The 12,289-nt window shown below is 34.7% G+C and overlaps 1 protein-coding gene across 3 annotated transcripts; it reads right to left on the bottom strand.

Annotated features, from left to right (window-relative positions):
* Window positions 1-750: 750 nt before the first annotated feature.
* LOC128177455 (myelin expression factor 2-like) lies at window positions 751-7,089 on the bottom strand. 3 transcript variants are annotated; one of them, XR_008242834.1, is made up of 16 exons: window positions 6,974-7,089; window positions 6,531-6,596; window positions 6,176-6,363; window positions 5,934-5,994; window positions 5,715-5,808; window positions 5,292-5,531; window positions 5,017-5,170; window positions 4,790-4,879; window positions 4,607-4,672; window positions 3,817-4,400; window positions 3,626-3,677; window positions 3,428-3,526; window positions 3,240-3,307; window positions 1,392-1,475; window positions 990-1,108; window positions 751-847 (listed from the first exon to the last, which is right to left on the bottom strand). XR_008242834.1 is itself a non-coding variant. In XM_052844165.1 (13 exons), exons 1-13 carry the CDS (start codon window positions 7,000-7,002, stop codon window positions 3,249-3,251), a joined length of 1,782 nt encoding a protein of 593 aa, XP_052700125.1. In that variant the 5' UTR covers window positions 7,003-7,089; the 3' UTR covers window positions 2,869-3,248. The 3 variants fall into 3 exon arrangements, 2 of the variants coding, with proteins under 2 accessions (XP_052700125.1, XP_052700126.1); XM_052844165.1 differs by lacking the exons at window positions 751-847; window positions 990-1,108; window positions 1,392-1,475 and having other exon boundaries at window positions 2,869-3,307; XM_052844166.1 differs by lacking the exons at window positions 751-847; window positions 990-1,108; window positions 1,392-1,475 and having other exon boundaries at window positions 2,869-3,307; window positions 4,610-4,672.
* Window positions 7,090-12,289: the final 5,200 nt, after the last annotated feature.

Here is a 12,289-nt window from a genome sequence, read left to right as displayed (position 1 = left end):
CACCGTGAAATTTTTTCTCAAATCAGCAGAAATTTACTTGATTATGATAGATATCATAATAATGGATAAGAAGTATTTAAGTGTAATTGGCCAAAAAATTTGCAATTTTGGATGATAAATTACATTTTCAAAAATTTAATTCAGTAAACATGAACAAAAGCTCCAGGCAGATTTGAACTAATGATCTGCAGTGCAGATGCCCAATACATGTACTTTAACCACTGAGCTACGACGATATGCAACCTGATTCAACGATATAAACAGTTTAAAAAAACATTTAAATCGCCATCTTGTGACATAGCATCTTAAAAAGTATAAGTGTAGGTGTAGTGAGGTACCTTATGTGGCCAGATTCAAGATTAGATCACAAAATTCAGATATAAATTTTAATTCTGCATTCATCATCCAGTCCCGATTCCTTACAGTTCTCACCTAACCAGGGCTGCTTGATCACATGGGCAGTCCTACCGATGTTGAATTCTACACATTTTTAGTTTTACTATTACTGCATCAGCAATAAACATGTTTATTGTACACTGTAAAGGTCTTTCTCCTACCATGCTCTACCTGCATTGGTCAATAATGAGTTATGAGATTTCTTCACAGGAAACAAACAGCAGCTGGAGCATCGTTATCAGCCATGGTCTGTGTTGTCAATTTGTAAATGTACACTATTTCAGTCTTATTATCTACTATATAACATTGACTTCCCTTCCAGTATTCTTACATATCAACAAAACCAACATCATCTAGTCATTAATAACATTTATTTTGTTAAGAACTGGTCTATTAACAATTGCTTTCTCTCCGTGTCTTGTCACAATCCTTTAAGTTGTTCCTGTTCTGCCTGTTAAGAAAAGATTGTCTTTTAGAATGCATTCTTAACCATTCATTGTTCTAAAGTGCTTTATTGATTAAGTAGATTAAGATGATTATGACAAAATCTTCAGAGTAGGGCTCAAGAGAGAGTTTAAGTCTTCATCATTTACCTTTCTCTATTTAGTGTTGCTTTTGGCTCTATTTCTGCTTCCTATTTATTCCAGAATCATCAAAGCTTTTAATATACAGAAAAAAAAAGTTTTCTGACAATCTTTCAACTGCTACCATACTGCAAAAGGAAAATATTAAATAAACAAAAACAAGAAACCCCAAGATTTTGATCACAATATCCATTGACTGATCACAAATAATCTCCTACATTTATCATTTCCTTTATCTAAAATAGGGAAGGCCTGAAATCACTTTTGTTTCCTTGTTGAAAGTAAAAAGATGAACAAGTTTAAATTTCCTTTAAAAAGTATGGATTCTTTTTCTTAGAAAAAAAAATCCAACAACGGTAATAAACATTTCATACACATGAAAGTAAGCTCGGGATAAATGAAGAGATTTACCTATGTCATAGTACTGGCACTTTTCATTGTTCCTTGTTATGAACAGTCCTCCTCAGCATCTCCTGGTAGCTGCACATGTTGAATCTATAATATAGTACAGTATGCTGAAAGGCTTGTATGTAGTGGTAAAAACAGTTCACGATAATTTTGAAGATTTTGTCATTTTAGCTTTACATAAATGGTGTTTAGAAGACTTTTTAACAATGAACGATTTAAATTGCACTTATTGAAAAGGCCAATTCCAGCAACAAAATCACACAGAAAGAAAATGTACCACCATTACTGAGACACAATACAACAAATTCATGTGTCTGAACTCCCAAAGCTGAACAATGGAACAACCTTTTACATTGCCCTGGAAAAAGGCAATAATTCTGACTTCTTGGACATCTGTTAAAATATTTTTTTTACTGAAAAAATCAAGAATAAACAAAAAACAAAATACTTTAACACACAAAGAATTAGCCCTGCATACCCACAGCTTTAAATTCCTTCTTTTTAATTTTCATCGCCCTCAATTTCTGACAACAATACAAATAAGGAACTTTCTCAAAATAATGCAGAGTACAGAGTACTTTCAACACAAGGATGCATCTTAATAAAACAATGATTGATAAACTGGAAAATCCCTCAGCCCAGTATTAAATTAAAGTAAAGTATCCAACCAATAAAACAATACATTTACCTGTACAAAAATCTGACACAAACCAACTCCATTCACCGATCCTCAAACTGGTCAGCAGTTGTGCCCAGAGGAAACACTGGTTTACCTGGACCCTCACAATCAAAGAGAACCAGGCCCATTACAATGGCTTCTGACTCAAATCATCCGGACTGGGTTTCATACATGTAGCACTACAAATCTAAATCAAGCTCTCAAATTGACAGCTCTTGAGTGGTAGAACTCAGCTCTTTGGAGAATACATTCTACAAACTAAGCAGCTGAAAAACTAGTCTGTTCATTATATGTAAAACCCTCACATTACATTTGACATAAAAATTAGATTAGTTTTCAATTCAAATTTATCAATCTCTTTTTTAAAGGTGGGTTCGTCCTTCTTTTGTCAAAGCTATCAATAATTAACCAAAAAACCAGATGTCTTTTTTTTTTAACTGAAATTTTACCTATTATATATAAATCCAATAAAATTGCATCAAAATGACAAACCCACTAGAAATTTTTGTACATCCCCTTAAACATGGCCGGAGATTTTAGGAGAGACAAGCTTACAAAGCCAATATTTAAGTCATGCAAAGACTGCAAACAATTGTGAAGTTTGACCCGAGATGCTGAAGTTTAACAGTTCACAGTATTACACTGCAAATGAAATCTGTAAACAAAACAAATCCAGAATTTAGCCTCAGATCAAACATACACTAAAAATACTGCATACTACACAATCATGTAATTTGTATATAAAGTCAACAAAGAATAAACACACACATACAAAGCGAACTTGTAGAATAAAGTGAACTCTTGTCTCATGGTATGACGGCTTTATTATGGTCCACTGAATTGGCAATATTAAAAAATAAACGACACAATAAATGTTTCAAATGATACTTCAACAAGTCTGCCCAAATGAGATGCAGCATAAAACTAGACACCTCTGGTCAATTTCTCAATAGTATAAAATCATGATGAATGTGGTCCAATGGCATGATGAAGATAAAACAATGGGACAACATAGATCCAAACTACTCTATATATACAGCTGTTCAGGTGTTCCTGTGAGTGGTCTTCACAAAAACTACAACACGCCCATCAATGACAAAAAAACTAGGACAGAATTCGATCCAAACCACAACTGTGTACAGTACAACTGGGTCAAGAGTCAACAAAAATACCATTTATGATCAACGGTACATTTTGACGTCCACTTCTCGCCCATCAATGCGGCTCCTGTTCATCAGAGCTATCAATACGTCAAAGAAATCCAATCATCAACAACTAATCTTTCTATACAAGAAATTTTAACACAGATTAAAAATATTTGATTTATAGTCAGATTTACAATTCTTAAAGGGAAGGATACAAATAGCTCTCTGGGCATCATCAGGATTTCCAAATCGGACTAAGCCCCAACCAGCAGATCTTCCATTCTCCATTTTGATTTCTGCAAATCTGACATCAGCTGAAAGAAAATGATACAAAATATGTAAAGAATGTTTCTCGATTTTCTTCTGTGCAATGGCATAAAGGAATGGTACTTTTATGTTGATCTAGAACTTACCAACAGCCTTGAATTTCTCTTTCAGATCTTGCCACTTCAAGGAATATGGAAGCTAATTAACAAAGAACACAAGTTAACATTTTACATACAAGTCTTCCATAAATATTTACAGGTTCATCACCACAGAAGACTGGTTTTCAGGGTAGCAAATTCAAGTGTTTTGATTGTGAATTAACGAATGCAATCCTTACATTCCTGACACACACTGTACAGTTGTCAGGGCGAGTGGACCGGTCACTGTCCCTGTCCCTGCCCCTGCTGCTGCCTCCGCGGTCAGAGTAGGAGGATGACAGCCCACTTCCTCCTCCATAATTGGAGCTGCTGCTGTTGCCCAGACCTAGCCCACCACCCATGTTGTCCATCATGTTGCTGCTGAAAGTGTTTCCACCGAGACTACTGTTGCTGAGGCTGCCAAGACCCATACGGTTGTCACTCAATCCACTGAGAGAGTTGCCAAAGTTGCTGCCTAGTCCTCCTCCAGAGCCCATTCCCGAGTTGAAGTCATTCAGTCCTCCAGACAGTCCCATTCCCGACAGGCCAGAATTCCCTAGACCACCAAGACCAACATTGGATCCTCCGCCTCCTCCCATGTTTCCGCCCCCCAGCCCAAGGCCTGAGAGACTGCCTCCCATTGAGCCCATAGATCCCCCTCCCAAGGAAGATCCCATGCCCATCCCACTATCCATGTTGCCCAGGCCCCCAACAGAGGACATTCCTGACCCCATTCCACCACCGCCTCCCCCTCCTCCGAGGTTCCCCATCCCCATTCCAGATCCTGAAATTAAATACAATAAATCAAAATCAACTTCTCTCGACAAAAAATAAAACAATACTCATTTCTATAGCCATCATATACATTAAATCAATGAGATACAAAGAACTATACTTTAACTGGCTTTTTTCAATTTCTCTTTGGCTGTATGTATTTAGAAAGTATCAATTTTTTTTTTTTTTTGGTTTGCTTCTCTTACAATGCACAACTACCTTGGGGATTTTGGATCGGTACACCTCCTAAACCAAGTCCCATACCAATGGACTTCAGTCCAGCTGCAAATTGACAAAAATATCAAACAGTTAAAGTATGTGAAACAAATGGAATTAAAGTCTTAAAAATTCATTTATTGTAAAATAGAATTCTTTTTGCTATGGAGTCTGTGCATTTACATGGTAGCGGTATCTCTGGTTTCTTTGCTGCTGTACTGTCCATCTTCACTCTCATTGGACGATCATACAGGGTTTGATTATTGAACATTGCTATTATCAATTAAGGTTTTTTAAGCTACAACTTTCTGAAGTAATTCCATCCTAAAATTTTTACTGAACTAAATAGTTTCATTACTTTCAATATTATTACGACATGAACTTTAGATTTTTCTGTGCATTAAGGATACAGATAGCTTGGAGAGCCTCTAACTGAGTGTCAAAGCTGACTGTGGCCATTCCTCTACTCTTTCCATCCTTGGACTGCATAACTTCCACTCTCTGTACATTTCCAGCCAACTTAAACACATCCTTTAGTTTCTTCCAGGTAACTTTGTAATCAATCTGAAATATTCATAGGAAAATCCAATTAAGTCCCACATTTTTATCAACTGTAGACTTTGATGTTTAAATGCCAAAATCCAAACTTAACAATTGCACTAACAAAATCAATACTGAAACTTACATTGGATACAAACACTGTGTTGGTTACCGGTCCATCCACACCTAGCTGCTGTAAGAGTTGAGGGGTAATACCAGGTCCTCCCCCACCTCCCCCCATATTACCCATCATGCCTCCACTTCCTCCCATATTTCCCATCATTCCCATTCCACCTCCTAGACCTCCTCCTCCTCCTCCACCCATCATCCCAGATCCACCCCCTCGGCCACCTCCCATATTCTGGTTCTGATCACTCTCACGTTCCTAAATAACACAATAAAAAGAAGATCTAATTCAAATGTCCTATTTACACAATACAAAAAATCATATAAAACAGCTGTTTGAGAACTGAAATCTAAACTTGAATAGTACACAAATTATATTAGGAATTTTTTCTTATAATATTAGGAAAAGAGTCAAATATTTACACTGTGAGACAGGTCATACCTCTCGGACAACTATATTTCTGTCTTTCATCTTATATCTGTGCATGGTTTCAATGGCTTTTCTGGCAGTATCTTTGTCTTTGAATTCAATTATTCTGCAGTGTATAAGCAATAATTTCAATCTATGTTCATCGTCATAAAAATCATGTTACTTCAAAACAATAGAGACTTTATAGGGAGAAGCATATTTACACAGATAAGATGAATAAAACAAATATACCCTGATCCCCGGGATTTTCCATCAGGAGTTTCAAACATTTCAACATACTGCACCTCTCCAACTGTGAAAAAAATACAGCATGTAGGTTCATCAAAGTCTAAGATCTATTTCAAGATATTTAACAATAAAGATAATTGTGTAGTATTAAATTAAAAAGTATATCAAAATATCTATTTGTTTATATCAAACACTAACATCTTTTAAATAAGTTTTGCAGAGTTTTTACATTTATTTTGGTATACCTTCTTTTCTAAAAATATCTTTGATGTCCTGCCACTTCATCTCATATGGCACATTGCTGATAATAACTCTTTTGGAGATGAGATTTATCCGACGAGCTCTGTCTCGATGCCGTTCATGAGATCTTGACCGTGACCTGGAGCGTCTAACTGGTGATCGAGACCGAGATCGGGATGTTGATTCTCTATGTCTGTAATGATAATAAATAAGACACATTATCAAAAGATTATTGTAAATAGGTATTTTGAAGCATTCCATAACATTGCAATAATATTTGAAAAACATTTAAACAAAGTTATTACTATTACAACTGTAAAGAGAAGTATTTCAACTGTTTGTGACTATACTTCATTGTACCTTGTTTTTTCCATTCCATCCAAATCTGATTCATCATCATATTGCTGCATGTCATTGTTGTCCCAACTAAATAGAATTCAAAAGCATTCTTTTACTACTAAATAAACACCTCACTGTACATAGAATGGGGTGTTTCGTTTTAATAAAAAAATAATTACGATTTGCATGCATGAATTGATTCACATAAAACAGTTAACATTATTTCATATTAATCATGATATATTTTCTAACATTCTTTAAATATTCTTTATGTTTATACATTGATCACGCGTGCAACAGATATGTACATGCAAATCATCTACATCCCCCGACTCCCGTATTTCAAGTTAAACGTGTGATGCCAATGGTGTAGATGTGAACTTCTCATTTATGACTGTTTATGGAAGCGAATTAGATGCTGACAAGATTTACATCATCATATCCATAAATTTTTTCACTCTTACCCCATACTGTTCTGTTCCTGGTCTGACATTGTGTTAAATGTGAAAGTAGTATTTTCTTATTTTAAATTTAATTTCGACGTTACTGAAAATGGCGTCTACCACGTGACTAATTCAATGTTAACAAAAGAAGTCGAAAATGACGGACTTGTCAGACCCGATTTTGTAAACAATAATATATTTTCTTGTTGAATTTTCTCTGTCACAGTGTGGGTTATTCCCAATTTGTGATAATTATTCTGTATTTTTTACTGATGAGATTTTATTCTGTTATAGTGATTAAGTTCACATATTGCGACTATTTTGTTTTATATTTCACCCAAAATTTAATGTAACTTGTTCCCCTTATATTTACGAAAAAAAAAAATTCAGAATGATTGCATTTGATTTTATTTCTTTTTTCCGAAAATGGTGGTGGTGTGTAAACGATTTTCTTAGTTTGATAATTTTTTCATCATCTAACGTTAATCACATCTAACGTAAGAAATTGTGAAACAACAACATTTCATGAAACTGTCTATGTTTAAATTATTCGGACCTAATTTTTGTTTTTTACGAAACTTTTGACAAATGTCTCATTTATAAATATATTTCGACGCTATTAATTATAGTACGTAGTGTCGGAAAGTGGTTATACGTTCACCGTTATAAAACAGAACGTTAAAAGACATGTATATCAGAAGCAACAAGCATTATTTTAGGAAGTGTTTTATCTAAGTTAACCTTCAATAAAACTCTCTTCAAATGGATAAAATTGTGTGGGATTTAATAATAAAGCGACAATAAAGATACACGTAGGTTTAGTTAATGAAACATTTTTTTCATCCATAACTTATTAAAATTGATAGTTCAAAACACATTTCTATCGCGTTTACCTAAAACTTAACTTTCGATACACATTATTTGACCGGTGCATGCGAAAATCGGTTCTTTTTTGCTCGCAAAGGGTGACCCAAGTGGCCCGAGCATTAATTTTGTTTTCATATGGAGGGGGTCCGCAGACTTTTTGGGGGGGTAATTTTACCGTGTGAGTATAACAAATTTGAATTTCCCCCTATATTCGCACATGCGACATATTGTCTTTAATAAACACAGTAAAAGAATTGATATATCAGATCTAAAAACCAAAAACTACAACTTGATTCTATCACATTTTAAATTGAATACGTATTTATATATCATATTATTTGCAGGATTTAAAAAAAAGTAATACAGCGAACATTTAGAAAAATGACTTGTAATCCATATTCTAGGAAAATGCATTGGACTGAAAAAACTTTTGAGAAAGTTTTGTTTGTTACCATGGAACAGCTGTGTTGTTAGCTGCAGGTCTGTAGCTCCCGGTCTGAAAAAATTCAGATGGGTCGTCCATCCGAATTTTTTCAGACCGGGAGCTACAGACTTGCAGATAAGTCTTCTATGTCCCAAATGAGTCCATAGTTACAATTATATATAACATTCAACAGTGCTTTCAGTACTTTGATTAATAGGGACCCGGCCCTTCCTGAACTAGAATAATGGAGCTAGAAAAATCCCAAGGGCTCCTACTATAAGGAGTGCATTGGACATAGTTGACGAGAAATTTATTGATTAATAGCGAAAATAATTAATGGCGGACGCGGATCTTGAAAATTCAAACTTAACGGACCCCCCCCCCCCCCCCCCCCCCCCCCCCCCCCGATGGTGCTATCTATGTAATTTTTTCCTATCTGCACGAATATTTAAAAGTCGGGTTCATATTTTTTGATATTCATTTTGAATTTCACGCAGAATAATTTACCTTAAATTCTGCGAGTACTCGTACATGATTGATGATTTCTTACGGACCTGCAATATAGGAATTGACGTTGTAATGGGAATTTGCAATGAAATTATGAATACTCTATTTGTCATTGCGACATGCATGCATATGTTTATGTTAACAATAAGTTGCATGCATGCTTCAATGATTACTTTAGGTGGCATTTTAGCAGAAAGTATTTTGTTGGTACTGAATTCTTTTTAGCATGATTAATGCCTGTCTCCATCCTTTTTAAGAGTATTTTTAACATAATTTCTAACGTATACACGTATACACCTGTGTATAGTTGCGGGGATAAAGGCAGTAAAAATGTGAAATTAAAAAAGAAATAAGTTTTTTAACAATATCTTTATTGAAGCAGCCTAACAAATTAGTCTCTTGAAAATGAGACGCTTTGTTTTTGCGTATTTTGACTTTATAGGCATAACGGTACCAGTATTGTATGCGACAATTTCCATATAATTGTTTGTTGGGAAATGTTTTTAAAATATGTGAATAGGTGAAAAGGAGTTATTATTCTGTATGAATGACCCAAGAGATGCAACCATTAAAATGGCATAATAACTTTAATTAAAGGGTTTACATTTGTAATACTTTTTAAAAAATGAAATTCTATATTTTTTTAATTTTTATTTCTTTTAAATTTTATGTTCCTTTTTAAGAGTCAACAATAGTGTGGGTGGTTGAAACCTTCATAAATATCTTAACATATAAATTTACACAATGACATGGATATTTATTCACTAAAACAAAACGAATTTGAATACAACGAGTAAAAGTGAAGAATAACGAAATATACATGTCTCATAACGAATTACTTTAAATTTAATAATGTGTTTTTCGTAAGTATTTATTTCCACGTACATTGTATATGTGTTACATTAAAAGTTTTAAAATTCATCAATTTAAACTTAACTTTAACAGTTTAAATTGATAAATTTTTAAACTTTTTAATTGTTACAGTTAAATTTAAATCGATACAATGTAACATATGCTTTAGTCATTTCAAACTAATGTATACATTAGTAACGACATATTCTTGTTCAGAAAAAAAATGGTTTGCGGTCGTTCCCTGCGTCAGTTTGTTTTTTGTCGGCATTTGAAACACCTCAGTGTTTTGTTGAACGTCAACTTGAGAACATTTTAAATGTATTGAGACTCTCCTCCCAAAGGCAAACAACATCTCATTATGGATATTTCACAACCCGCGAGTAATGTAATTTTTTAAGATTTGGAATTAGTGTCCAATCCCACTGATTTAGAAACAAAACGATAAATACCTTTTCAGGGACGTAGATCGGAGGGTAAGGGGTCACTTTTTTTTTGCAGCAAACGTTTTTCTCAAATCTACATATGAAGAATTGATTTATTATGTTTTGGTTGTCAAGATTGATTGGTTGAGTCTTCCTCCACCCCCACCCCCCACCCACTTTCAAAAACGATGCAACGTGTCTGTTTTTTGTTGTTGTTTTTGTACATCACAACATGGAGATTTAGATGTCAATTTACAAAATTATCTATCTTAATTATATCGTTTGTGTAACTTCTTAGCTCAGTATGTAAAAAAGTATCAGTCCACAGATCCTGTGTTAGTAAACGGCAGAGAATCTTGAATATATGAATTGCAATTTCCCAAATGTGCAGAGGCCACTTAAAGGGGCATAGATACGATCTTCAGCTCAAAATGAGTAACAAGTGAGATAAAAAGATATACTAAGTAGAATTTTTTGTTTTGCAAGCAGAGCCCGAGATTTGTTTATGTTTAATATGTGTTATATTGGTAAAAGTTTCATAGTGTCATACAAGACTCGTGAATTCTTAGTTTTGTAAGCCAATTTAAGCTCGAGTGTTGTTTAGTTTCCATATGTGTTATAGTAATGAAATTTTCATTCAGGTTTTGGGGTTTTTGTTTGTTTGTTTGGGGGGGGGGTTGGGTTGGGGGGAGGGAGGGGGGTGTTTGTTGGATTTTTTTATTGGGGGGGTGGGGGGCGGTGAATATGAATTCATCAATGAACAAAATAAAGAGCTCTCCTTATTAATGGTCTCGATGCATTGTGTGATCATTTCTTCGTGCTAAGTACATTATTAATTTAATGTAAACAAAGCATATCAAAAGCTGCATGTCTAAATGTTTGCATAGGCTCTGCATCTAGCTTGTAACTTGACCAGACATTCATAGTTTAATCAAGCATTCAAAATGTCTAATTTAATCTATTGAGACATCAAAAATGGAAAAAAGAAGAAAATCTGAGCTCAAATGATGTTAAGGGTCGTGAAATAAAGGCCGTTATTCTAAAGAATTCTTAGGAATATAAAAATTAATATAAGAGTGTAAAATGCAAGGCATTTCCGATGAATCTTTTATAAAAACTCAAGGCAAGGGGAAACAACTGAACAAACTGATTCCATATCCTTATACGAATAACTACCTCGGCAAGTGCAATCTATGCATGGACCGAACATCAGACAGATCGAGGCTGTCATGCAACCACTGTACCCGTTGGTATCGTGAAATGTCTTTCCGATTGTTGTCCTATGTACCTGGATCACAAACTGATCTTATTAAATCAGACATATATGGCAGTATACTGCCTTATGAATGCCTTTTCGTTTACAGTCAGCAGTACCAATTAGCGATGGTTCAGCGTGATCTCGTCTGAGCATAAAAATCTTTTTATTTTGATGTACTTTTTACCTGCATGTGTATCTGGGCCCCCAAGCTTCCGTTCTCTTTGAACATGGAAGTGAGGACTGCGATTGTTAGATATTGAAATTTTACGATGATATCACGGGGAAATATCTCCTTTGATCGGCGGATGATTAGCGATGCGCACGGTGCGTTTAGTTATTATTCCTCTGGATGCAAAATTGCCATAGTTTTTTTTTCTCACTTCCATCGCAGCAGTGTCTGTCCTGGTTTGGCATTCAACCCGTTCCCGAGACATACATGTATATGATATGTAACCGGGTCGAACATGCAAAAATATAGAATTATATATCATGCAAGGTCGTAAGATAATGTAGACAAATGAGGCTGATGCTTTACCTTTGAACCGACATAAAAACTATGTAGCATCATTTTCAACGAAATTCTGTAGATTGGATAGTTTTAAAGAATTATAAATCTTTTTTTAAATATGTTCACTACATATATACATGCATGTAGTTAGAGAGAGAGAGAGAGAGAGAGAGAGAGAGAGAGAGAGAGAGAGAGAGAGAGAGAGAAATATAAAATTTTAGCGGATTATCTGCATATTGGCTAAAATAAAAGTTCATTTTTAACGACATCATTTTTTTCGTTGGTTCAAGCATTTAAATGTATGCATATGAAAGCCCATTAAGCTCGTTTTAGTGGCGCTTAATAATTAACGCATAACTTTCGCGAATAAACGCAAACCTTTTCGATATAATTCGAAACGTTCGCGAAGGAACACAAATTTTTCTCTGCTAATCGCGAGAACCTCTCGCAAATATATGGTAATTTTCTTGCGAATTTTTTTGCGAATTATTTTCCCCTA

Source organism: Crassostrea angulata, chromosome 3 (genome assembly GCF_025612915.1).
Source record: "Crassostrea angulata isolate pt1a10 chromosome 3, ASM2561291v2, whole genome shotgun sequence".
NCBI lineage: Eukaryota > Metazoa > Mollusca > Bivalvia > Ostreida > Ostreidae > Magallana > Magallana angulata.
This window is presented reverse-complemented; position numbering and strand designations above follow the sequence as displayed.

Bases quoted from the DNA above. Each gene is read 5' to 3' on its own strand.
- LOC128177455 (XM_052844165.1), bottom strand. From the start codon at position 7,002: ATGTCAGACCAGGAACAGAACAGTATGGG. The intron at 5,995-6,175 runs GTATACCAAAAT...TTTTTTTCACAG, and splicing joins AGATATTTTTAGAAAAGAAG to TTGGAGAGGTGCAGTATGTT. The intron at 4,880-5,016 runs GTATCCTTAATG...AATTGATAATAG, and splicing joins AGAGGCTCTCCAAGCTATCT to CAATGTTCAATAATCAAACC.